The sequence below is a fragment of the Rhinoderma darwinii genome, chromosome 11, assembly GCF_050947455.1.
Source record: "Rhinoderma darwinii isolate aRhiDar2 chromosome 11, aRhiDar2.hap1, whole genome shotgun sequence".
In the NCBI taxonomy this organism is placed as follows: Eukaryota; Metazoa; Chordata; class Amphibia; order Anura; family Rhinodermatidae; genus Rhinoderma; species Rhinoderma darwinii.
Window position 1 is genome coordinate 64,399,873 of NC_134697.1, and position 27,349 is coordinate 64,427,221.

Consider the following 27,349-nt stretch of genomic DNA (forward strand, 5'->3'; position numbering starts at 1 on the left):
AAAGTAAAACATAAATAAAATAAAGCGTTCCGATTCTTGCATTGCTAATGTGTAGACTGTTTGCCACTATAGGGTTCTCCGAATAACCTCCCTGTAAGGCTCAGGCTGGGATATTACACAGCAGAGTTTGGCTGCATAAATAATTCATATCCAGATGTGTACCACAGCACTGCTCACGTGAGTTTACTTCCTAGCTACAACATTATTAGAAAATGGTTTTGTTTGTGCTCTGAATGGGATTATATAACTTCTGGTGAGAACAGCAGATGGCTGCTTTGTTCTAAGGCCATTAGCCTCATAGCCGCCTCGTGACGGGTTCTGGCAGAGGAGAGCGGGAGTCACAGTAGTCGGAGCTGCACTCAAGGGCTGAATGTGCAGTTCTACTCATCTAACCTCAACATACAGTAGGTTTTCATACACTACACAGGCAGAGCTATCAACATGGATGTACAGATAGTGGTGTTAGAACAAATGGCAAGCACATTGTGAGACTTTCCCAGGACGTTCACATTGGGCATAATAAAATCATAAATATATTGCCAATTTAGTTAATTTGTGGAAGCATTAAAGGGGTATTCCCGTCTTGGACATTTATTGTATGATAGGTATGGGTCCCAGAAGTGGCACCTGTGGATATGCCATAAATGCCCGAGATGGGAATACCCCTTTAAAGAAGTGCGTTAAATATATATTTTTGGATTAATTTATGGTTTCCGCATCATATTGTACTCCATTCATTCCTGACTCTTTGCCTTTAAAACTCATATTGCTTATATTCTTAAAAATTTCTAATTTGGTGGCCTTCGCAGGGAGCAAAGCCGTTATCACTGGAGGCAGATGGATCTAAAACCCATTAAGCTTCCAAAAATGTGAATCTCCATGGTCCTCTCAGTCTAACAATTCATCTGTCCTCTTCTCAACTTACCAGCTCTGCATGTGTACTTGAAGTAACAAAGAAAGTCCAGGTGGGGGCTAGAGGAGCTTCTTTAAAAACGACTGGTCACCATTTCAGAGTATGTAATGGCACTAGAACCCGCTGATCATCTCTTGCATGCTACTGGGGTGTTCATCATTTGCTTAGCAGGGAAGGGACCAGAGAATGCCTTTGATGTTAATAGCTTTATGTCACACACTAGAAACACAGTTTGAGGCAAAATATTTCCTTAAGTTTATTAACACGACAGGGCTGATTGATGGCTTCAAACACATCAAAATATAGCTATTAGTTTTGATGTACTAAAATGACAGATACTTTCAAAAAAAAAAAAAAAGAGAAAAGCTTAAGGCCTCATGCACACGACCGTAGCCGTGTGCACGGCCGTGATTTTCGGGTCGGGCGGCTGCGGACTGTCAGCGGACTGTCAGCCGTGGGCCGCCCGCAAATCGTACGACTTTGTTTTCAATGAGCCCGGACCGCAGAAGATGTCCGTAATAGGACATGCCCGTTCTTTCTGTGGTGCGGGTTCCCGGGCCATGCACGGACCGTAAAAACTACGGTCGTGTGCATGGCCCCATAGAAAAGAATGGGGCCGAAATTCTCCCGTGGATTTTCGGGGGAATTGCGGCCGCAAAAACACGTTCGTGTGCATGGGGCCTTAGGCATTATATCTCAAGGGGATGGTCAGTAAAGTACAAGTTCTGACCTATATGAAATTGTAACTGAATTACTCATTGTTTTAGCGAAGACAAATGTGAAACTTTTGCAGTTCGTATCCAAAAATTATGAGAAATCTCACAAGTTACAATAGTCATAGCAGATATCAAGAATGGTCCAAAAACATAGTCCACATTACCTACCTGAAGGATTGCAACATGTCTGTAGTTCTTATTTTTAAAACGAAGGCCCTGTACACATTATGTTTATGTCTACCCTTTAAGTATTTGCTAAGCGGATGCATCCAACGGGTGCCATATAGTGGCATCCATTGCCCAAAGCGTCCCATTGTTGAATATCCCTTATCCGGTGCAGTATACGTTTTTTCACTGGATATTATTGTATGGTATGGCTAAGTCTACTACGCTAATCCATACTTTTTTTGCAGTATGCTGACTTATACCAGCAAAACACAGGCCAGAAGGATGCGCTTTGGCCTCTGTCGGGCTAATGTAAACCTATGGACGTATATAACGTGTACATTGGGAGCTTTCCTGGTGCACACGCTAAACATAAATCATAAACGTGATGTGAACAGGACATCAATAACCAAGGCTCCTGATGCGTCAAAGATCTACCAGTGCCATTAATGCCCCCTTGACAAAACGTTAATTCGTGGACATATTGGGGAAAAAATAAAAGACTTGAGACATCGCTTTATGAAGGTCTATGGGAATTAGAAATTGCCTTCTAACCATGCAATCTTCATGATAGGTACAGCTTTTTTATTCCTAATAGAGAAAAGCGCTATATAAATATTGTACTGTATAGGTTTGCCTATGGATACCAAGAGGAACACCAACACACATTCACATCACCTTGAGAGCGGTTATTAGGCCCTGGCCTACACTCACAGACATAAAATTGACAAAATGTTATCTATTTTATGATGCTGCAACCGAATAAAAAAATGTAAAAAAATAACCTCACTTTATGAAAAAATTTGGTCCAAAATACCAATAGATCACTTATAAAGTATTATACAAAATATCTGTGAAGCTCTGCCCTCTAAATATGCCCATCTACTAAACAGGTTACACAGTTGTCAGTGACCTAACCATTTTGTCTACCGATCCATGAATAATAATAATAATAATAATAATAATAATAATCCTGTAAAAACAAATATAAATGCTTCTAAACATTGAACATTTTTTTCTCTAAAAAAAATAAATAGTCCTCTCCAGGAGCAGATCTTAGGGCTTCATCATAAAAAGTACTTTTCACTCCACACATAATGAATCATTCTGTGCACATACGCCTTTGTATTTTATGGCAGATATTACATAAAAAATTAAGAATGCGAGATCCTTTTGCTACAATAGGGACAACTTGTTCCTCTGAATTATTATACATTTATTATGAATTCCAACAAGTATTATTTCAACCGAAACATTATTAACTGAAAATACACAGTAGATTATATTGTTGACGGTGCTGGAATTTCCTATAGCTATCCTCCAGGGATATGGCCTTCATTGAGCTCTCCCCACAGAGGTTTTGTAGTCTTAACTATTCACTTACAGAGTCACTCCCCAAAAATAATTTCAAGCAGGAGTGGGAGCCAGTTCACTGAATCATTTGCTCTTTTTTTTCCACCCTAGTGCCAGGGTCAGGCACAGCAGGGCAGGAGGTCTCTGCCCGGACTAGTCTCTAGTATCAGGCTTTTGTTTGATTTAACACATCAGGGGGCTGTTCACAATGGCTTTACAAACTGTTCCACCTTAAACATGTCTGCAGATATTGAAGGAATGAAAGATAATGCGGACAAAGACAAAAGATGAATAGTAACTTCAACCAAACAGTGTGACATATAGTGGGAGTACAGCATGCCGAGTATATTACATAGTTAGAGGCACCAATGCACCCATTTATGTTTAGCTCTAAAACCCCTATAATAATCCCTACAATTTAGTGGTTATAGTTCTTGTATTCACATTAGAAGATATTGGTACTGTAATGTGAGCCAAGGTCCTCACAAGGTCATTTATTTATTTTCTTTATCATTTTCTACTTTTATATAGGCGGATTAAAATAAAGAAATGAAACATTGCAACAAACAAAAACAGAGTGACAAATAATAAAGAGAGCCTGCTGTGCGCGAGACAAAGGGCATGAATACCACCAACTTTCCTTTGAATAGCAAAAGTGCATTAAATCCACATAGCTTAAGAGATGGTAATAGGGCCCCCTTGTTAAGCAGCATCGCATTTGAGCTTCTACAGGCCCCAGGGCTGTTAAAATAAAGTGTGGGGAGTGGAAGACAAAGAACAACTCTAGAAAGAGGAGGGAAGGGGCCTAGATGACATAAGACAGCGGAGAGGGAGACCACTGTGATTTACACCAGCACTTCAGCAAATGTTTTCACTCACTTTACCACCGCAGTAAGGGAGAGGATGTGCGGCATGAAGAACAGCAGGGTCCCAGGACTTTATAGCTTTAACATATGCTGTAATGAGCTCATCATGGTTGTATTCCGCATTGTAACAAGCCCTAGACGCTTCTGCCTCACGCAAAGAACAGATCTTCCCTATAAACCGTCTACCATAAAGTGATACTTTTGTTCAAAGTGGTCTTCAAGGCATTTTTAGCCATTCTCATGAGAGTTGTACAAGTGTTTTATTCCCTTGTCCAAGCCTTTTGTGTGTTAAGAGTGAGTAAAACTCTCAGGAGGAAGCAGAAATACCCCAAGAACAGTTCTGCAGACCCCATCTCCTACTAATTATCATTTAGAAGACCACTTAAAAAGGTTAAACATTACTGTTAGGGCCACAACGTCATTAGACATATAAGAAACTAAAGTAATTGGATTATTTTGTTATTTTAAAAACAAATTTCTATTACGTATATATGTTTAAGAAGAGGTTTTATTTTGGAGCAGTACTAAAGCATTCTATTACTACTTAAAGGGCTTGTCTCAAAATGAAAAGTTATCTCCTAACCACAGGATAGGCGATAACATGCTAATCGGTGGGGGTCCGATCGCTGGTACCCCCACCGGTCATGAGAATGGGGGTCCCGCTCCTCCAAATGAACGGAGCGTCAGGTCACGCATGTGCACTGCTGCTCCATTTACGGTCTATGGGACTGCCATAGATAGCCCAGAGCTGTACTTGGCTATCTCCAGCACTGCCATAGAGAATGAATGGAGTAGAAGGGCACAAGCGCGACATGCCGCTCCATTCATTCGGAGGATTGGGACCCCTGTTCTTGTGATCGTTGGGAGTTTCAGCAGTCGGACCCCCACCGATCAGCATGTTATCACTTATCTTAAGAAACTGTTTTTTTTAAAATGAGAAGCCAATTTTATGTTGGGTAGCAAGGTAAGATTTCCAATAAAGGCATGGCTTAGATCTATATGAGATACAAGGCTTGAATAAGCTTTTACTCTGAGATTGGACGAGACTGCGTGGTATTTAATAACTTGCAAAATGCCATTATCTACAAATCTAAACATTCTTAAATATGGAAATAATAACATTTCCCAGTGTCTAGAACACACATATAAAAGTAAATCTGAAATTTTCAGTCTGGCAAAACAACAGCTTCCAGGTCTTTATATAGACACTGAATTGTAACGGTACTTATACCACTTAGTATGCGTTAAATATATACCAGTGTGACATATAACTTGAAGCATTTCTCTGCAATTCAATAAGTAGAAGCCTGGTTACATTTTTGTGTTCGATTTCTGATTTTTTGAAGGTACTGGAATTGAGTCAGCAGTAAAAATAGTCCCTCCGATAAATCCATACACTCAAGGTGACTAGTCTGAAAGTCAAGTCAACATGTACAAAGTCAGGAAGAAAAACTGGCAATTCATGCCATAAGGGACAGTTGTCAACATGGAACCTGCTAAAAAGCATCTATCATCATATTAACACTGGCCATGTGATGTCAAAATAAAGGACAACCTTGTGTCCCTGCAGAACTGTGATGTGATTTATCTGCCTTTGAGTAATATATAAACCACAGAAAGCAGCACTCCATCTATGGCATTTAATGTCATGGGTGAAATCCGTTGTGTTTTTAGGAATGCTTTCATGGGCCTCTCTGGCAGGGAGAGGAAAAAATTGGATTACACCAGGTTAGGTCATTGGGTCTTACGTTAGATCTAATCATGGTGCAGCGTTCTGCCACCTCATAAAACACTTCATCCCCCTGCGCCCTGCCACCCGTCGCTTAGCAATGCTGCGAACAACCTGAAAGTGTTAAAACAAGGTGGTTTTCCAATCCCGTTTTCAGCAGTTGAATTTTACTTTTGTAAATGTTTGAGACACTTGTAAGAGGAACGTTGGAACATTCCTTCCTAAAATCTATATATCTCTTGCTCGATGCCAAAAATAATCTTTTACAGTGACTGGTATGCTAAAATATGCTATAAAGACCAGCAAAAAGACATAAAAGAAGTACACTAACAGAACTAGGCATGCTTAATATGCCCAATGCACCCTCGCTGTGTAGCTTATGACGTTAGGGACTGCTCCTACACAGGAGTCTTTTTACCTGGACTATGTCTATACATGCTGATCTACAGAATGGACTCATTCATAATGAACAGGTCTCATTTAAGGTCCTTTTACACTGGGCGATTATCGGGCAGACAAGCATTCATAGAACGCTCGTGCCCGATAATTGCCCTGTGTCAACAGGGGAGCGGTCAGCAGATGAAGGAGCAAACGCTTAATCATCTGTTGATCGGATCGTTTTAAAAAAGTGAAATATTATCGTTGTATATTATTACAGAGCAACCTTGTGGATGAGATATGTGAATAATCAATGCTGCCTTCGTTCACTCTCTGCTTCCTGAAATTTAACTATGTTGAAACTGATCAAAAGATTTGTATAAAAGCTAAACGATTACTGGAGAAATATTATTAAAGCGGACGTCACATCGAAACCTGAAAATGTGATTAAAATTGAAGTAAACATCAAAAAACCAACCCACTCATTCCATCTCATAAGAAACGGTTTTAGCTTTTCCTGCCTACGTGTATGGACAGAACGGTTGCGACTGTGGCCACCAGTGCTTTTCTTTGCCCAACCAACGGTCGTTTTACACCAGCAGATCCTGCACGTAAACGAATGCCGATGTTGATAAAGCTTGACGATCGGCAATTTACATTGAGCAATAATTGTACTGTATAGGGACAAACGAGTTTGATCATCCCCATACAGTTTGCATCGTCGTCGGCAGAACATCCCCGGTTGTGCTGCCAACAACAATTTTTACTGTCGCATAAAATATGTGATCAGCGGACAAACATTGGCTCGCTGATCGGCGGACTGCTGAGCACTTTTACGTGGACCGACTATCAGGAACTAGCGTTCTGTTCCCCTGATAATCGGCCCGTGTAAAAGGTTCTATGGCCACCTTCACGCAGCAGTATTTTGCATCAGTATTTGTAAGCCACAACCAGGAGTGGAGCATAAATAGAAAAAGTATAATGGATAGATTAGTACCCCTTCCATGTTTTGGAACCACTCCTGGTTTTGACTTACCAATACTGAAGCAAAATACTAAGCAAAATATTTCTGTGTGAGAGTGGAGTAAGTCAGGTTATTTTACCTAGCAAAGCCACCATTCTGTTACTACCAGTGACCACAATGATCCCTCTATGTAACCATTAGAGTTAGCTCTACAGTGTGAGGACCCCCCCCCCCCCACCCCAGAGCTATATCTCAACTTCACTAGAATCTTGTGTAACATGGGAGATGGAGAGATATTGGAGTTAATTGCAGTCATCCCAGAATTTGCATGTTTAAAGTGGAGGTCCAGTTTGTCTGATCCCTAACTGCATATACTGTACTACGTAATCTGTATTTTTCAGCTTGATACACATGCAGAGTTGAAGCTACGGGGGACGCAGTCACGTGACTGTTAAGGACCGAAAATATAAATGGGCTTACCTGTAGGTGTATGGTTTATATATGGCTGCAGAACAAACTATTTAGAAAATCTGAATAAAGGCATTATTTACTAATATATGGCCAATTTGACTTTTTGGTGGCCATTAAGTAGCTTACAGTGAAGGAAATAAGTATTTGATCCCTTGCTGATTTTGTAAGTTTGCCCACTGTCAAAGACATGAACAGTCTAGAATTTTTAGGCTAGGTTAATTTTACCAGTGAGAGATAGATTATATTTTTTTAAAAAAACAGAAAATCACATTGTCAAAATTATATATATTTATTTGCATTGTGCACAGAGAAATAAGTATTTGATCCCTTTGGCAAACAAGACTTAATACTTGGTGGCAAAACCCTTGTTGGCAAGCACAGCAGTCAGACGTTTTTTGTAGTTGATGATGAGGTTTGCACACATGTTAGATGGAATTTTTGCCCACTCCTCTTTGCACATCATCTGTAAATCATTAAGATTTCGAGGCTGTCGCTTGGCAACTCGGATCTTCAGCTCCCTCAATAAGTTTTCGATGGGATTAAGGTCTGGAGACTGGCTAGGCCACTCCATGACCTTAATGTGCTTCTTTTTGAGCCACTCCTTTGTTGCCTTGGCTGTATGTTTCGGGTCATTGTCGTGCTGGAAGACCCAGCCACGAGCCATTTTTAATGTCCTGGTGGAGGGAAGGAGGTTGTCACTCAGGATTTGACGGTACATGGCTCCATCCATTCTCCCATTGATGCGGTGAAGTAGTCCTGTGCCCTTAGCAAAGAAACACCCCCAAAACATAATGTTTCCACCTCCATGCTTGACAGTGGGGATGGTGTTCTTTGGGTCATAGGCAGCATTTCTCTTCCTCCAAACACGGCGAGTTGAGTTAATGCCAAAGAGCTAAATTTTAATCTCATCTGACCACAGCACCTTCGCCCAATCACTCTCAGAATCATCCAGATGTTCATTTGCAAACTTCAGACGTGCCTGTACATGTGCCTTCTTGAGCAGGGGGACCTTGCGGGCACTGCAGGATTTTAATCCATTATGGCGTAATGTGTTACCAATGGTTTTCTTGGTGACTGTGGTCCCAGCTGCCTTGAGATCATTAACAAGTTTGGCCCGTGTAGTTTTCGGCTGAGCTCTCACCTTCCTCAGGATCAAGGATACCCCACGAGGTGATATTTTGCATGGAGCCCCAGATCGATGTCGATTGACAGTCATTTTGTATATCTTCCATTTTCTTACTATTGCACCAACAGTTGTCTCCTTCTCACCCAGCGCCTTACTTATGGTTTTGTAGCCCATTCCATCCCATTCTTGTGCAGGTCTATGATCTTGTCCCTGACATCCTTAGAAAGCTCTTTGGTCTTGCCCATGTGGTAGAGGTTAGAGTCAGACTGATTAATTGAGTCTGTAGACAGGAGTCTTTTATACAGGTGACCATTTAAGACAGCTGTCTTTAATGCAGGCACCAAGTTGATTTGGAGCGTGTAACTGGTCTGGAGGAGGCTGAACTCTTAATGGTTGTTGGGGATCAAATACTTATTTCTCTGTGCACAATGCAAATAAATATATATAATTTTGACTATGTGATTTTCTGTTTTTTTTAAAATATAATCTATCTCTCACTGGTAAAATTAACCTAGCCTAAAAATTCTAGACTGTTCATGTCTTTGACAGTGGGCAAACTTACAAAATCAGCAAGGGATCAAATACTTATTTCCTTCACTGTATATTTTTATTATCTCAATAATATGAGCTTTTGTATTCCCAGAAAACCCCTTTAAAAACCTGATGAAGACATGGAAATGCACAATGAACAGTGGATCTTTAGCAAAATGATCCTTAAAGAGAACCTTGCACCTCCCATACATGTGCAGCTGAGTACACCATGTAATGGGGAGGGCTGCACAATCCCTGGGGCACTTTACATTTTTTTTTCTACCCTCCTTATTTAGATATCTGTGTCGTTATATTTTGCGTCCGATATTTAAATAACCCCCTGAACTGTTAATGGGCGTGTAATGGCAAGGGGGCCTGTTACTATGGCTGTGACACTGTCCAATCAGATACGGACAGTGTTACAGTAAGAGCGAGGATAGAGAGAATGTGTGCGCGCGCACGCTCTCACTCTTCAGCTGTCAAGATCAGTCTTCTGCCGAACTGGCAAGGGGGCATTTCACTGCTACGGACACTGTAAGAGCTGGAGAGAGGAGAGCAGCCCTGCCCATTACATGCTGCACATGTATGGGGAGGTGAAAAGTTCTCTTTAAATATTCCTCTTCAACCATTTCAGACATCATTAAATAAAAATGTATTCATACTTGACTTTAGCTTGGTGTGAGCCGAGAATATGTAAACTCTGGATCATGCCCAGTACTGCTAGCCCCTCAGGTAAACCCTCAGAACTGCTGGTAGCACGATCCCTATATTTACTGCATTACCATATCATTATGTTATAAAGAGCACGGAGAGAACCTGGTGTCCCCGAGGAGCCTATTTAAATGACAGCGCATTCTAACCACTTTGTAGTTCTGTGCAAAATTCCTGCAATACTGTGTCAGACATGGCGAGGGACAAGGACTCTGGCCTTGAGGAGATTCGCTTTGCTAGGCCTAAGTCCGTGCCACTAGAAAAAAATATAAAATAGTCACAAACAGTAAAGAAGAATGCAGAATATGGAACTAGAAATACATACTTTCTATAGCCAAAGCAGTTTCACTAGTAAAAAAAACGGTTGCCAGAAACTAAGGTCGGAATATTGAAGAGATGTGTGCTTGGTTTGACTGGGTGATGCCTACAGTCTGGCAAAAGATGCACATTTTATAGTTATTGCTGAGCCGTACAGAGCATGAATGCCAACTTCAGTTGTGGAAATGTGATGATGTAGTAAAGGAGGCTTACTGGCTCATTGACACACCACTAAATTCTCGTCTTTGATAGATTATAAATCTGTACTTAGTAGTAGAAGAACAAGCTTTGCAGTCTGGAAAAGATTATGTCCTGCCCGCAAAACGTAGAGGACACCCCATGCATATTATGTATGAAGTGGAGCAGATAGAGAATTACTGAGGCCTCATGCACACAACCGTATTTTTAGGACGCAATTTATCCGCATTATTGCAGACCCATTCTTTTCCATGGCCCCTATGCACATGACAGTGATTTACACAGTTCGGTGCGGGGGCCGCAAATCCGGATCGCAAAAACTCGGGACAAGCATTTTACAGTCTGGATTTGCGGATTCATCAATAACGGTGAATTGTTGTGGATCCCTGAGTCCAGATTACACACGGATGCACAGCAAGGGTTTTTTGCGGTCTGACGGACAGCTATGGTGCCCCGTGGTTTTCTGGACTGCCAAACCAATATGGCCGTGTGCATGAGGCCCAAAGAAGGCGAACTCTACAAGAAAAGGCATTGTTACTGCAAACATTAAGAAACCCTGTTTTTGTTGTAAAATATGGCCCTACTAAATCCGACAAGCAATGCAAGTGTAAACCAGAAATGCATTGCAAGCGGTTGTGAACATATAGTGAAGATACCATCGGTAAAGGGACGGCAGAAACGCTGGACATATCTAAGCTTCACATCAATTATGGGTTATGACTGCACACTATATGTAATTCTGTAGTTCTCATATACAAAATATATGAGAATTTCAGTAAAACTCTGTACAACACCTGACAGCCATCATCAGATCTTACAGAGGCAGTTCAGATATCCCCGACACAGACAACCATAGACCTAAAACTTCTGATCTTCTCTTACTTCGCCTTGAACATGACAGTCAGGATCAATGGCAGAGTCTATCTTAAAATGAAGTTGGGAGCGATTTTGAAAAGACAAAGAAGTTTTCAGCGTTTCCAGATAGAACGCAAGTCTTCAAGATTTCTTACATTTCATTCAACTCGTTCTTTTAAGTCTTTCTTTAGATATTGGAAAGCTACAATATACTTAGGAAATTGTATTAAGATAATATCAATTTTCCTTCCTGGCCTTTTAATATTTGTTCTCCAGGTCAGGAGGTGACAGCTCGAAGAGATTAGGACATCCTGTAAATATACCGTACACTGCTTAGAAGTGTTCCTGTAGTTGTATCAACTAGAATTTACACCAAGTCTCCTTTACGGAACACAAACTTGCTGATCAGAGGGCCTTATGTGTACTGACAACATGGAGAATGTTGGATTTTTAGTTGCACATGGCCATGGGTTTAATTCCATCCAGGGAGCTGCGCTATAAGAACAGACTGGACTCCTATTATAGAACATGTTTTGCTTTATAGCTCGACAATTCTACAAAAACCTGAACCTATAACATGTTTGGATGGGTGTGTGCTGGTGGCTAAATAAGAAGCTTCTCAAACTTGGTTGCCCAGGAACGCTGTTGTTCCTTAAAGGGGTTGTCCACCTTCTGACAACTGATGACCTATCCACCAGATAGGTCATCAGTATGTCATCGGTGAAGGGTCCGACACCCAGACCCCGCACCAATAAGCCGATCCGGTGGCCTGATGGCACCGGATGTTGTGGCACATAATGCTATGTACTTGAATAGGAGCAGACCTGCAGTAATGCAGCTCGGCCGCTATTCCGTGGCCGGAGCGAACTGCTTCTGGCATGTACGTCCGGTGCACGGAGGCACCGGACCAGCTTATCTGTGCACGGCCCGGGTATCGGACCCCCACAGATCACGTGCAGATGACCTGTCCGGTGGATAGGTCATCAGTTGTCAGAAGCTGGAAAACTCCTTTAAAATTTGGTTAAGGCCTCATGCAGACGACCGTAGCCATGTGCATGTGATTTTCGGGTCGGCTGGCCACGGAGTGTCAGCCGCGAGTCGCCTGCAAATCGCAGGCTGTGCACATGGCCATGGCCATTATTTTCAATGAGCCCGGACCGCAGAACATGCCCGTTCTTTCTCCAGGCCAGGCTCCGGGGCCATGCACGGACCGTGGAGACCACGGTCGCGTGCATGGCCCCATAGGAATGAATGGGGCCGCAATTTTTCTGTGGATTTTCGGGGGAATTGCGGCTGCAAAAGCACGTTCGTGTGCATGGGGCCTAAGAGTTCCCACAACAGCAAGAGCTGTCACTTTCACAGAGCGGATGGCAAACTAATTTTAGCCTGCTCATAAACGCCTGGCATTAGGTCCGGCAAAGAAGTCATTAAATATTGGTCAGAACATAGATTTCCTCACCCACCGTCAAACAAGCTTCTGTAAAGTAGGGATGGGAGTTCTTCAGGAGTGGAATTTTTTTTTCAAGAGTTCCCCAAGGTAATACAGGTAGGAATAACTGGTATGGATGATCTAGGACGCATTATAATAAAATGGCGCTAAATATATCTGATCATCAAGGTTAATTTCTAACTTTAATTAAAACTAATATTATGTATAGACTGCAAAAGTAGGTTACACCCGAAAGGCAGAATCATTTTCACTCCCCACACTGAGGTTACTAGAAAGCAGCAATGTCACCCGTGGCTTGCAGAGCACATCACCACCAAGATGAGTTATACATTAGCCTGCATTAATTTTCCCTAATGTAACATTATTGAATCATCAATTTAACCTGCGACTGATGCTTCAGGAACACTGCAGAGCTATTATTCCTTGACGTTGTATGTTGTAAATAATTTGCTTTACATCAGGAATGAGAATAATAAAATCACTAGAATGTATCCAAGCTCTAGTATATAGTCAGATATGCCTGTGTAATATTATACATGTTGTGAGAATGCAGCTGATCTGAATATAAACATATGTGGATAATTACTCGATTACTAAATCTGGCCACATACTCCGCAAACCTGACCAGTGATGGATCCAGCTGATAGGTCTGATCGGGAAAACAGCCTGAATCAGAAGCCAATTAAGAAGTCAGCATGCACCAAATATTCTGATGTTTTTACCACCGTATTTAAAGATGTTATGCAAAATTAGAATACAAAAAAAAACAAAACAGCTTTTTCTTCCAGAAACAGCGACACATCTGTCTATGGGCTGCGTCCCATATCGCAGCTCATCCACATAAGCTGAATTGCAGACCAGAAACTACCCAGACGTGAAAAAGCAGACTTATCTGTAGCCCTGCAAAACCCCTTTAAATCATTCAGTGAAACAATTATTAAAGCATACCAACCACTTATGGTAATGTATGAAGAAACTCTTAGTCTCCATAGAATAGTTTGTAGACTTGATCAATCTAAAATAAATAAATAAAAAACGGCATTTTGAATATGATCTTCAATCCCTTAGTGACCAGCCTATTTTGGGCCCTAAATGGAGACTAACTTTTCAAATAACTTATGCTAATATAATAGTATAGATGATATAGATCAATTTTGTAATTTCCTTACTGTTAAAACATCAAGCAAAATGCGTCCCTAGTTCCAGAGCAGAATTGACGGAATGCTGAAAATGGGGGTTACACTTCACTGCCTGCAAGTCTATGGGGAAGGGAGAAGGAGGAGGGAGAGAAAGACACAAAAACACGCTGGCCATAAAAGTCTACAGAGAAGGGAGGGGGAACAGAAGCAGAGTGAAAAAGACAGAGACAGATGCTGCAGCAGCTTTTAGGGAAGTTATATGTCACTCCAGTGCTGGATTCTCAGCTACACTGCTCATTACTGCTGTATAATCTCTTTCATGCTGCTGCTAAATATTTATGTGATATATAGAGATAGAAGAGCAGGATTCTCCTCTTCTCTGTGTGCTGTGTATGGGAGACATGATAGTCTTTAGGCTCCGCCCTCTAGCTCAGAGACAATTGAGAATTAGAGATAGAGCCAGCAGAGGGGAAAACAGCTAAATAATTTAGAATATAAGTCATATAATGGCCAGAAATAGTGTTATTCCTTATGTACACACATATGACAGCTTATTCAGAAAAGCTTCTGGCAGGGCCTAAAAAGGCATACACTGATGGCAGACTTGGGGGCCTTTATTTAGCCCCAGCTGCTATGGAAACCATTGGCACTCCTTGTTTCATTCAGGAGTTACAGAGGGAGCCCTCCCCCTAAACCACTTAGATGCCACAGTCAAAAGCAACTGCGGCATCTAAGGGCTTAAACGCCCTGGACCGGAGGTTACTCCGATCTCAGCTGTTAGATGAGGAGCTCGGCTGTCTTTAGGCTGCCAGACCCCATGCCAGGCTTATGACACAGCGTCATGAAAAGACAGTGCTGTGGCGTAAGTTCCCCTGATGACCGCCGTGAAAAGCCATATGGATGGTCAATAAGAGGTTATAGAGGACCCAATTTTACATGTGGCGCGTCCCTACACACTGACACGGTCGAATGAGTGCTGACAATGTAAGAACACACCTTATTGACAAGCGGAATGGCAACACCCAGTTGTTAATCTATCCATACATTGCCAGGAGGAACAACAGAGAAATGGCACAAAGCAGAGTTCTGAGAAAAGATGATCCAGAATTGTTATTTCATGGGAAATACAAGTATTTACTCAAACAGACATGTCAGGGGAGGCTATGGTGTGTAATGCGCCATTTCAATACTGCTCAGATTCATAGAGATATATTTTTACAAGGATTAATTTATAAGGGTCAGGATTCACATAATACATCTCTTATTTTCTGCTAGACGTAACAATTATTTTTAACAGTTTGTCTGTATTCGATTTAAAGTGTCACTTTGATTCATCAAAAAGTGAATGAGCATATATTATCACTTCATTAACAGCCCTGGATTCTATGCCCTGACAAATCTTCTAAATGCCAGTGTTTACCTTGTGGCATCACACAATGCCGCCTGCTTATAGTTATAGGTTTTCAGTGTCTTTCCACCCAAAATGTAATGATCATTTATATTTTACGTAGATTATTTGGACGGTATACTCCAACCATGCTGATTTATAATCTCTTATTGCATTAGAACAATCCGCTACAAAAATTTGCTCGTATTAAACCGCTCATAATACATTCCGAAATATGCCTTCCTGTTACTTCCAATGGGAAATACGCTGTGCAGTACATACCGTTGAATTTTAAAACGTATCGTAAAAATATGCTTTGTAAATAAGTGATCTGTCACTTCTTAAAGCGTTTTACAAGCTGATATTTTCAATTTCCTATTGACACTTCATAAAAACGCTTCAAAAACATTTGCAAAAATCAAAAATACTTTCAAAATCATCTCCAAAAATTCCCGGGTTTGGAGACTATTTTCTCTTGAAATCAACACGTATTTTTCAGTCTGAACATATGCTGTGTGAACATGGCCCAAGTCTTCCAAAGTCTCCCAAATGTTGCTCTCAACAAAAGCCATCAAAAACACTGTTTAAGGCCCCATGCACACAACCGTAGCTTTAGTCCGTAATTACGGACCCATTCATTTCTATGGCCGGCGGACACCTTCCCATATATTTACTGGAAGGTGTACCGTGCTGTAGAAAGGCACCGCAAAAGATAGGACATGCCTATTTTTTGCTTTTTACGGACTGTGCTCCCATACTTTATATGGGAACACGGCACTCAAATGTGGGTGTCTGTCAGTGTCCGTCCGTGCCTGTAATCACGGGCCATGACTACAGGCACAGGGGTGTGCAGGGGGCCTAACAGCTTGAGTCACCAGAGGTGTGAAATCAATGTACTATTACTAAAAAAAATATTTGGTGGAGAATTACATTTAAATTATGCAAAAGGCATTACCAAATGTGTTCTTGCCTTATCTGTCACTAAGTGCAGTAAACTTATTTCAATAATTTACTGATCTGCTGAACAATCAAAGTGAGGAATGGAGTAATGGAGCAATAGAAACAATTAAGATTGATTAAAGAATACATTTATCAAATTACACCAGAATCAACAAACAGACCTGCCTGGGATTTTATCTGGGCAGGTAAAAACATAGCAAATCAGCTGACTGTGTCTAATATACACTATTTGCTGGTTTAGACATAAGGTGTGGTTACATTGGAGGATCTACTAATCAAAATAGTTCTTCTCGACTACAGGATAGGGATTTCTCTAAAGAGGACCTGTAACTAGGTCATATAAATTGAACAGTTTTACTGACCCGAATAGCGCGGTGTCCCCGATTCCAGCACGTTTTTTCTTTTTTTTCCTGAACCCCCACGTTCCAGGGATGTGACCCATTGTTGTGTTGGCTCCCTATATGCTAACTTGGTGTAGTTAGCCAACGGGGTGGAGCTAGCTTCCCTGCTTCTGCTGACCAATCAACGCGACGCAGCTTGAGGGTAGTTCACGCGCTATTCGTGTCAGGTAACCAGTTCAGCTTATATGACCTAGTAATAGGTCCTGTTTAAGCTGGCCATGCACATGAGAGAAAAGTCAGCTGTACCCGCTGATATCAACAGGTCATGATGTGTATGGGGGCCCCGACTGGTGGAAAGAGGAAGCCAGCATGCATGTTTAAAGGAACAGTGTCATCACAATTTTTTTTTTTATATGTTAAAGATGTTAGTGCTTTATTAAAAACATTTGGATTAATTTGTGTGTTACTTTTTCTTATTTTTACACTTTTTCTTCCCTATGGGGGCTGCCATTTTTTTTTCCATTTCTGTATGTGTCGATTAACGACACATACAGACATGGAATACGGCAGCCACAGTCCCATAGGGACTGCGAACGGGTCCCGTCCCATCCACTTCTGTGTACGCCGTCTGTGTGGGAACGGCGCATGCGCCACTCCCACACAGTCCAATTTGAAATGCGCGCCGTCCGGCGCCATTTTCCTGTGGACCGGAAGTCGCGGCCGGACAGTAAGATTACTACTTCCGGTCGCGGCTTCCGGACTTGTGCACTTGGACCAGCGGCAGAGGACGGAGCGGACGGGCCGGAGGGAGCCGCGGCGGCAGGAGCAGGTAAGAGATTTCTATGTATGTTCGTGTTTGTGTGTGTTTACTACTGTATGTAAACCTACTACACTGTGTGTTAGCTCAAAAAATGGCGACACACAGTGTAGGAGGTTAGACCGTTCAAACCCCTCGTTTATCCCGGCACTAGCCAGGATAAAGGAGGGGGGATTCTCAGAGCTCACTAGAGCGAGTGCTTTTTTCCAAATTTTGCAGCAAAAAGCAATGTGGTTGCTTTACCACATGCAATGCTGCAATTTTGGGAATAGCTCCATCTAGTGACCAGCACTGGGAAATATTATAAATTAGAATCTAATTTATAATATTTCCTGACTCGTGAAAAAAATAAAAAAAATTTGAACAATGTTTAATCACCTACACACTAAATGTTTAACTAAAAAAAAAAAAAATACATGTTTTGCTGGCAACACATTCCCTTTAAGATGGAGTCGGCAGAATTAGCAGTCGGCCAACTATTTAATGTGTATGACTATTATATCTTATACACTGGTCAGACTTCCACTATGTCGAGAGCATGGGTGCCCAGCCTCTATACCTGGCAGACAAGAGGCACTCTCCATATGGGAGACACAGTCGAGCATGTCTTACGTCCACCCCTTTGCCAGAAACAGAAACCAGTTAGGGTCCCACTGATTGATCCAGTCATAAGTCTGGTATAAGAATACCTCCTTTAAAGAGGAATAAGTTTATTAATGCCCTATCTCCTAACTAATCTAATATGCGCTACGATGCTGATAACTACAGTGTGATTGTTTTTCAAAAACGTTTATTAGTTGCAAACTTATGAGCATTTTTCCAAATATGCTAATTTGGCAAATGGGAGGGGACTCTTTCTTTTCACTCTGGGCGGTGTAATGTTTTCTGTATGACGCTGTCCTATCATCATGCAGCTTCTCCCCCTTCACTGCCCAGCAACACAGCGTGATAATATAGTATACAGCTTCCATTCCCGACTGTGTTTCCAACTGGTGATATCTGCGGTTGTTTCACAGCTAGAACTGCGATCCTGAAATACTGTTCTAGGTGGTCCACAGCCGGAGATGTGGCTGTTTGAAGTGATCCCCCTTCCCTCCAGCCTCAATCTCTCACACTGTGTGAAGCAGCTTCATGCTGATAGGACAGCGTCAGGGGCTGTGAGGAGGCTCCACCTCAGGACAATCGCTGCTGTTACCTCCCACTTGTCTAGTATAGCCTCATTTGCATATTTAGGAAAAAGCTCAGAACTTTTAAAATAATAAAGGTTTTGGGACACAATTTTCACTGTCATTATCAGTGTGACAGCGCCTATTAGATTAGCTAGGAGATAGGGCAAAACTAAACTAGTGACAGATCCTCTTTAAGGAGTGACTGTTCTCAAGCGCCATTGCATTCACTAGAATCGTTCTCCATGAATCCAATTCAAGGAACTTAAAGTGACTCATATACTTTTTACAAACTGGTAACTTCCTGATTTTTACAAGTCCAGGCTGCAGGAAAACATATCATGTCATCCATCTAATCTCACCAACCTATGCTACAGGGCTCTTGTTAGAACTGCTTCTGTGCCCCTATGACAACACTTCCTTCTATTGTACTCTGGCAGTGTGGTCATAAGATTGGGCCTCATAGCAACCAGTACGAATCCAGATAGAAAGAAATCTCGTACCTCATGTCGGTAAATGAACGAAGAATCTGTCTGAGCCTCACAAATGCCCCTATCCCAGAGTATATGGGCATGTATGCTATTACTATTTAACATAAGATGATCTGTTTTAGGCCCAGTCCACACAGTCTTTTGGGTGCTGATTTTGATGCGGAAACCGCGGCAGAATCAGCGCCAAAAAACATCCAAAACCTCCTCCCATTGATTTAAATGGGAAGCGGAGGCTTTTAGCCGTTCATGGGAAAAGAAAGTGGCGTGTCCTTTCTTATCGCGGTTCCGCCTCTGACATCCCATTGGAATCGATGGGAGGCACAAAAAAAAGCATTTTTCTCTGCCATTTTTGCCCGCGATCCGCAATGGCCACGATCGAAACGTGCCACGAAATCCACGGCAAGAAAGTGCAGGCAGGTAAAAATATGCCTCAAAATTCCTTTTCTGCCTGCAAAATACTCCATGTGAACTAGGCCTTAAAATGTACTTCATTCTGTCTGCCTGTACCTGTAGGTACAGAAAACTGTTCCTATTCAGGGTATGTTCACACGGCTTATTTTCAGCCATTTTTTCGGCCCGTAAACGCCAAAAAAAACCAGCTAAAAATACTGAGTCAGAACGCCTCCAAACATCTGCCCATTGATTTCAATGGGAAAAACTGCATTTTGTTCCAACGGGGTGTTTTTTTACGCGGCCATTTGAAAAAACTTCCCGTTAAAAGAAGTGCATGTCACTTCTTGAGCGGTTTTTGGAGTCGTTTTTCATTGGGTAAGAAGAAAACCAGCTCCAAAAACGTCTGTAAAAAAAGAATAGAAAAACGCTTGATGCTTTAAAAACGGCTGAAAATCAAAGGCTATTTTCCCTTGAAAACAGCTCCGTATTTTATAGCAGTTTTTAGTTTGGCGTGTGAACATAGGCTTAGGCCGGTTTCACACGAGCGTGTTTGGTCCGTGACATACAGACCGTATGTCGGCAGTATTTCCCGGACGGAACACAGTGCAGGGAGCCGGGCTCCTATAGTCATAGTTATCTATGGCGCTAGGTGTCACTGCCTCGCTGCCGGACAACTGTCCCGTGCTAAAAACATGCTTACCATACGAGACAGTTGTCCGGCAGCGAGGCAGCGACTCCTAGCGTCATAGATAACTATGACGCTAGGAGCCCGGCTCCCTGCAGTGTGTTCGGTCCGGGAAATACTGCCGACATACGGTACGTATATCACGGATCGAACACGTTGTGTGAATCTGGCCATAGGCTACATTCACGCACGTGAAAAAAACGTGTGAATCTGGTCTGTTATGCATCAGTGTACTTGCGAGGGGCATGCGTTATTCACACACTCGCAAAGCACCTCTTTTTTTATTATTATTTTCATTTTAATTGATGTGCATCCGTGTGCGGTGCGTGATTTTCACGCACCCATTGACTTCAATGGGCGTTAGGTGCGTGAAAAACGCACCAATATAAGACATGCAGCGAGTTTTACGCTGCTTGAAAACTCACGCATGTGTGAACGGCCCCATTGAAATCAATGTGTCCGCGTGATTTCCCTGCGCAGCACACGGACGTTATTCACATTCGTCTGAATGAGCCCTTAGTGTTTTAGTTCAAAGTCTATACACAAGAAAACAAAAACAACCTAAATCAAACAGGAAAACAAAAAATATTATATAGGAAAAGAAAATAAACAAACATTCTCTCAGGCAAAACAAATAAACATGTTCTTATAAAAGAAAATCTAGCTTTCCAGTTACAATGAAAGAAAGCTTCACCCCAAACGATGGTTCGACGGGCCGGCCTATGCTGCTGCTATATGGTTTTTATTGGGCTCCAACCTTCTTCTTTCCTCATGAATGTATCTTTGTTCTCAGTAGGAGTAATCTTCATCTCTTGCAGCCAGATTCCTCCATTAAACTTGATTTGATGCTTAGTGTAACCAAAGCATCTCACAGGGGTGCAGCCACACAAGGGAGCTTCAGGCGCACGGTTATAGAAGACAGCGATTGTCTGTTCTCAGAAGAAGAAGAAAAAACAGTTGGGGGTCATTTAAGACGTCTCTAGTTTTATATGGAGCAGAGACTGAATGTGAATGATAACGAGTGGTTGTAACCAAAACTTCCCGCTGAAAATGACACAAAATGATAAATGAGGAATTCGAATATGGTTTACCATTAATAAAAATGATTTATAGATTTTAGTTGGAACAATCTCCTACGTACATATGAAGATCACCGTTTTGCTTGTTTGATGTAAATAGACATCTTATTATTCTGAACAACTTAAGTTACTCTTTCTTCCAAAAACAGCGCTACTTATGTCCATGTGCCGTGAGTGGTATTGCAGCTCAGCCCCAACCCAGAAGTCCAAGCCACTAAGCACCACTAATTTGTAGCATGACTTGCTTCAGAAAAAACACCTCTCCGGACAGTCGAACTGTCTCCAAGTGTGAACTCAACCTTACAGCAATCATGCGGTCGTTTTTCCAGTTCATATATAACTTGCCAAAAATCGGAGCTGAATTCAACAAAGTAAAGTAGACCCTTCCTTTTAGACAGAAGACTTTCCTACTTTCGACTAATGGGATACACATTCATTAAACAACAATTAAAGTCATGTGACTACACCATTAAATCTACAGGTGTGTGTTATAGAATTCTGTCTCGTGAAATCAGAAAAAAATATCTATGCCTCTAAACATGCAGCTCCTGCACAGATGAGATAGGATGTGCTCGTGTGGACCGGCCTTAGAACCCCCGGGAGGCCTCAAGTCTGTAACTTCAGCATCTAAAATATTAGGATTTTTTGGATGCAGATTTGACATGTATTTTTTAAGCCAAAACCCCAATGGAATCCAGGAGAGGAGACACTTTAAAGAGGCTCTGTCACCAGATTTTGCAGCCCCTATCTGCTATTGCAGCAGATCGGCGCTGCAATGTAGATTACAGTAACGTTTTTATTTTTAAAAAACGAGCATTTTTGGCCAAGTTATGACCATTTTTGTAGTTATGCAAATGAGGCTTGCAAAAGTCCAAGTGGGTGTGTTTAAATGTAAAAGTACAACTGGGCGTGTATTATGTGCGTACATCGGGGCGTGTTTAATACTTTTACTAGCTGGGCGCTCTGATGAGAAGTATCATCCACTTCTCTTCACAACGCCCAGCTTCTGGCAGTGCAGACACAGCCGTGTTCTCGAGAGATCACGCTGTGTCGTCACTCACAGGTCCTGCATCGTGTCAGACGAGCGAGGACACATCGGCACCAGAGGCTACAGGTGATTCTGCAGCAGCATCAGCGTTTGCAGGTAAGTAGCTACATCGACTTACCTGCAAACGCCGATGCTGCTGCAGAATCAACTGTAGCCTCTGGTGCCGGTGTCCTCGCTCGTCTGACACGATGCAGGACCTGGGGCAGGAAGTGAGTGACAACACAGCGTGATCTCTCGAGAACACGCTGTGTGTCTGCACTGCCAGAAGCTGGGCGTTCTGAAGAGAAGTGGATGATACTTCTCATCAGAGCGCCCAGCTAGTTAAAGTATTAAAAACGCCCCGATGTGCGCACATAATACACACCCACTTGGACTTTTACTTTTAAACACACCCACTTGGACTTTTGCAAGCCTCATTTGCATAACTACAAAAATGGTCATAACTTGGCCAAAAATGCTCGTTTTTTAAAAATAAAAACGTTACTGTAATCTACATTGCAGCGCCGATCTGCTGCAATAGCAGATAGGGGCTGCAAAATCTGGTGACAGAGCCTCTTTAAGGCCTTCCATTATATATTTTTTGTTTAAGTTCCGGTCCTGTTTTTTGGCTTTAAAAAAAACCAAAACATGCAAAATCTGGATCAAACCTGCACTGTGTGAACAAGGCCTTACAGGGCTAGCTATGTAGAGTTATTCCATCGCTATGACACATACGGTCAACGTGTGTACAAAAAAAAAAACCAAAAAATTACAGAGTTCCCGCTGATGCAAGCCACTTGCCCACCTCTCTATTCACTGGACCACCAAAATGCCCATTATGTGACCCAGTTCTCGGAGCGATTACTGTATTGAGTTGTAGAACTAGGCAAAGTATGGTCAACCGAATGAGGCCGAATAACCATGTCCACCCAAGTCCGCACACTGCCGAGTCCACAAAGAACCACAATAATGGAGTTGCCACAATTACTCAGGGTGACGAGGAGATGGAAACAAACTTATTATCCTGCTTGTCATGTTCGGGGTGTGACAACCATCTCTGCCAACTACAGTAAACAGTCCCCAGCATTTAAGAGATTTCAATCACAGCAACATCCATTTGTCACTGCTAATCTCTGGGACATAAAACACAGCAGTCCCTGTCCCTGGGTAATAGTGATCCACGCTACGTAGGTATGTACCTGGTAGTCACAGCGACTGATCTGCCACTGAGGTCATTAATATGTTAATAACGTGCAATTCTTATGTGATCACTGACACCTACATCTGTCATCCTCTTTATCCTGAGCCCCTTGCATGTATTATAGGTGACTGTAGACAATTCTTACTAACCACAGCTGACAGGAGGGAAAGGCCAAGCAGATCATTTCTGGACCAGTCCTCCTAATAATTATCTGTATTCATTCACGTAAAAAAAAATAAAAAATAATTACCAGAAAACATGAAGGTTCCTTTTTCTGTAGAATTTGTAACATATATATTTATTTATTTTGAGAAAGCCGAGTGATAATCAATAAGGCTGCCAATACAACTCCCTCAGGGGATGCCACCCACCTCTCCTAGACTCCCGAATGGTAAACCTGCCTAACTATGTAGTATGATTGCTCCAGGCCCTATATTGTTGCATAATTAGGCAGATTTGCCATTCAGCCGCCTTGGAAAGCTGGGTGATAACCTCGGCGGTAGCAGTAATGGCAGCCACATTGGTTCTTATCCAGCTTTCACATGAGCCCATGGCTTTCATTAATGAATCCTAATACCCGATACTATAACGGACGGCGGTGCAGCACTACATGACCTTTAAATTACATTTTTCTTTACCATTAAAGCCTCAATGTAATCATTTTTCTATTCGGAATCTCGACACTATTTCGCTGTTCAAAGGCCAAAGTAAGAAAACAACACAAAATCCCTCAGTACCAAGAACCATTATCTGATATAATTGCGGGAATCCCGCATGGTCACCACTCGCTGGACTACTAGAAACTTATAGACGGGGATGTTTTCTAGTCTTTTCAGTGATTTGCATTGTTGAAACTTGCAGATGTTTCCATCAGTTTATGAAAATGCTCCTTGATTAGCGGAGCCCAACGCCTGGCACAGCCTCGCCGTACACAGTAACTGTAGGCAGACAAGAACTTCATGTGGGACCCTTTTCTTATTTGCATTTTATGCAAACAGATATATTTGCATGCACAAAGTAGGCTTTGTTTTTCGTTTTTTCACCAGCAGAGATTGGATAAACTGGGCTTCAAGTACATTGGCATGCAAAAGACTCGGTTGGCAAAAAGAAAAGCAAATGATATTCTCTTCCCTAGTACTCGACACGGAGGTGGATGGGGGTATCATCTCTAGACTACAATCCCTCATCCATAGAGTAAAGGTTATTTCAGTCTCCACATTTCTGCCCAAAATAATATCTTATACTCTTACTTAGATTTTTGATGAGGTCTAAACCCAACGCAAACATCTAGTGGTGCAAACTGTTGGTGCTGCTACAACTTCGACCAGTTCTATATATGTGGCAGAAAAACAAAAATAGCGGGTGCCAATTTGCTTGAATTAGTCACCATTGTGTTTGTTTGCAGCCCCATTTCTATGGTGCCCATCGGCTAATAGTGCGAGACTCATCAGTGACAATAATAAAGTGAAAATTAATAGATATGTTGTCATGCTGAATTTGTCAGGTGTAGCAGAGACAAAGTTGTTAGGAACAACAAAGTGATAACACAACGTGGCGTTGGCCGTCTGTGGTTTCTATAGGGCTCTGGCTCTGCGTTATTTGAAGCGTCAGCACAGTGTAGAAAACAAGGCAGCCCTCAATGACAACTTCAGCTCTGCTACATCTTATAAAGGAAATTAGATACACGCTTTGTAATCGGCTTAATGAATACGGTTTGACAAGACAAAAACTGTAAAAAGAAAACTCAGCAGTAGAGCAAGCAGTTCTAGTGTAAAGCCAAGCGTCACATACAGTGCCAGTGCAGCTATGCCATGACAATACCCCATGGGCAAAGGGACACATGTGGAGCCTGAGGGATAGCCAGGCCCGCCACCCCAGTGGGATCTTGATCATCTCTTCTTTCCACATGACCAGGCAGTACATGGCACTGCAGGAACCAGCAATGTGAAGGGCAAGTGGCAGAATTAGTTCAATTACGGTTTTCCCACCACAAAGCGACTTCATTCATCCAGACACACAAAATGAAGTCTAATGAGAATCTCCGCGGAGAAGAGTTTACAAATCAAGGATGTACTGGATATTAGCACCCTAAACTACGTTTTATAGACAACATGCCAAATACCAGAGGTTATAGACACAAACCCATTCAGAGCTGCTGTATATGTTGGTGCTATATAAATAAGGGGTAATAAACTCTATAAAGTTTAACCCTTTCAAAGCCCCATACACGTCTGTTCCAGTACCACTTATCAGACAGCTGGATCTCCCACAGGCATTATCTAGCACTCAGCTCTGCTACTGACTGATGTCCGCTAATCTGACAAAATAAACATTATAAATCCAAGACGACAAACCCTTTTTGCCTTTCTTGGCCCATTAAGGTAATAGTGTAGAATAGTGCATTCTTGTAGATAAGACACAACTATTAGGGCCGGAGAAGTAGAGAAGAGATGATAGAAAACAAATAGTCTTCATACATGTCGGATGGTCGCTTATTATGTGGGGTTTGTCTTCTACGTAGAAGTGAGTAATAAAAGTCTGCGCAGTGGAGCATCCATTAGTCAGGTGAGCTGGGTTAGCGCCATTGATAAAAAAAAAAGCGCAACCATATAGAAATTATATGGCCGTGTACCCGCAGTTCTATGTAAAACTATATATAGGCACATATTAGTTAAGAAATAGTAAACTCAGCTCTGCTGCATTTGACAAACTCGGCTCTGCTGCATTTGACAAACTCGTCTGCTGCATTTGACAAACTCGGCTCTGCTGCATTTGACAAACTCGGCTCTGCTGCATTTGACAAACTCGGCTCTGCTACCTCAATATACATGAGCTTATAGCCATTGGCACGTCTTCTAAAGTAGGGGGGCAATGAGAGTTCCCAGCCTTGGCATGTCGATTTATTTCACTATACAATTAATAAGAAACCCTCATAAAGATCAACCACAAGTCAAATGCGATCAGTTCAGATCCTTAGAGAAATGTATCGGACGGGTCTTATTTTTATTGATCGTTCATCGTGAGGTATCGAGCGATAAATCACCTTGAGGCACGTGAAATTGTCCAACGCTTGCGATTAATCGCTTCACTTATAATGAACGATCATCCGCTGATCAAAACACATGTAAACACTGATCGGTCGGTTGTGCTAAAATCGTTCCCGACATGACGGCTCCGTAGGATCAGTACTGGATCTAGTAATGCCCTGTTAACCCTTCCACGTCAGAGTAAAGCCTCCTCTACTGCCCCGATCCAGGCACTTGTATGGTGTTACCCCCAGTGACTGGTGCCCTGTAATAAGCCCGATCATTACCTGCCAAGGATGAGCCAAAGTTGCAGCTGAGAAGCAGTGCCAGGACCAGAGCCGCGGAGGGAGCGCTGGAGATCCGGGCTAAAGACATTGCTCCTCTGCCACACTCCAGGGTTTCTCCCCGCTAGATCTTCTCGCATACAGAACAAGAGCTCCGAGCCCTGACCCCCTCCCTGGCTGTTAGGGGTTCAGGCAGCGATGCCAATGGGTGCAATGCACAGTCCGCTACTTTGTGTACAAATCCACTTCCAAGTAGTTTCCAAGCGGCCGGGAAAGTGCTGAAAAAGACAGTGCATGTGATAGGAATAAAGTTCCCCGGTGCCAGTCAGTCAGCGTCCAGCAGAGGGGCAGCTAGCCGGGCATGTGCGCATCTTCCCCCTGCCTACTGCCACAATGCCAAGGTGTCCCGCGAGCAGCAGCACTACAAACAGGGACCCTGCAGGGGGGAGTGCGACGGCCGCAGACTCTGGTGAAGAGAAGTGAGCGGCAGCGGAGGTGGGGCCAACACAGGGGGGAGGGAGGCTGCGATGGATGTGGCTACCTGACCCACCTCTCCTATAGGCCCCCCAGATGTTATGTCCCGATAGGAGATCCCTGTGTATAATCACA

The 27,349-nt window shown here is 42.5% G+C and overlaps 1 protein-coding gene across 2 annotated transcripts in view; it reads right to left on the bottom strand.

Annotated features, from left to right (window-relative positions):
• Nucleotides 1-27,147, bottom strand: part of UNC5B (unc-5 netrin receptor B) — a 147,552-nt gene extending 120,405 nt beyond the window's left edge. For both annotated transcript variants that reach the window (XM_075841687.1, XM_075841686.1), the window contains exon 1: nucleotides 26,744-27,147. In XM_075841687.1, coding sequence (XP_075697802.1) covers nucleotides 26,744-26,831 — 88 coding nt within the window. In that variant the 5' untranslated portion in view covers nucleotides 26,832-27,147. The remainder of the gene's footprint in view (nucleotides 1-26,743) is intronic.
• Between the last annotated feature and the right edge of the window lie 202 nt (nucleotides 27,148-27,349).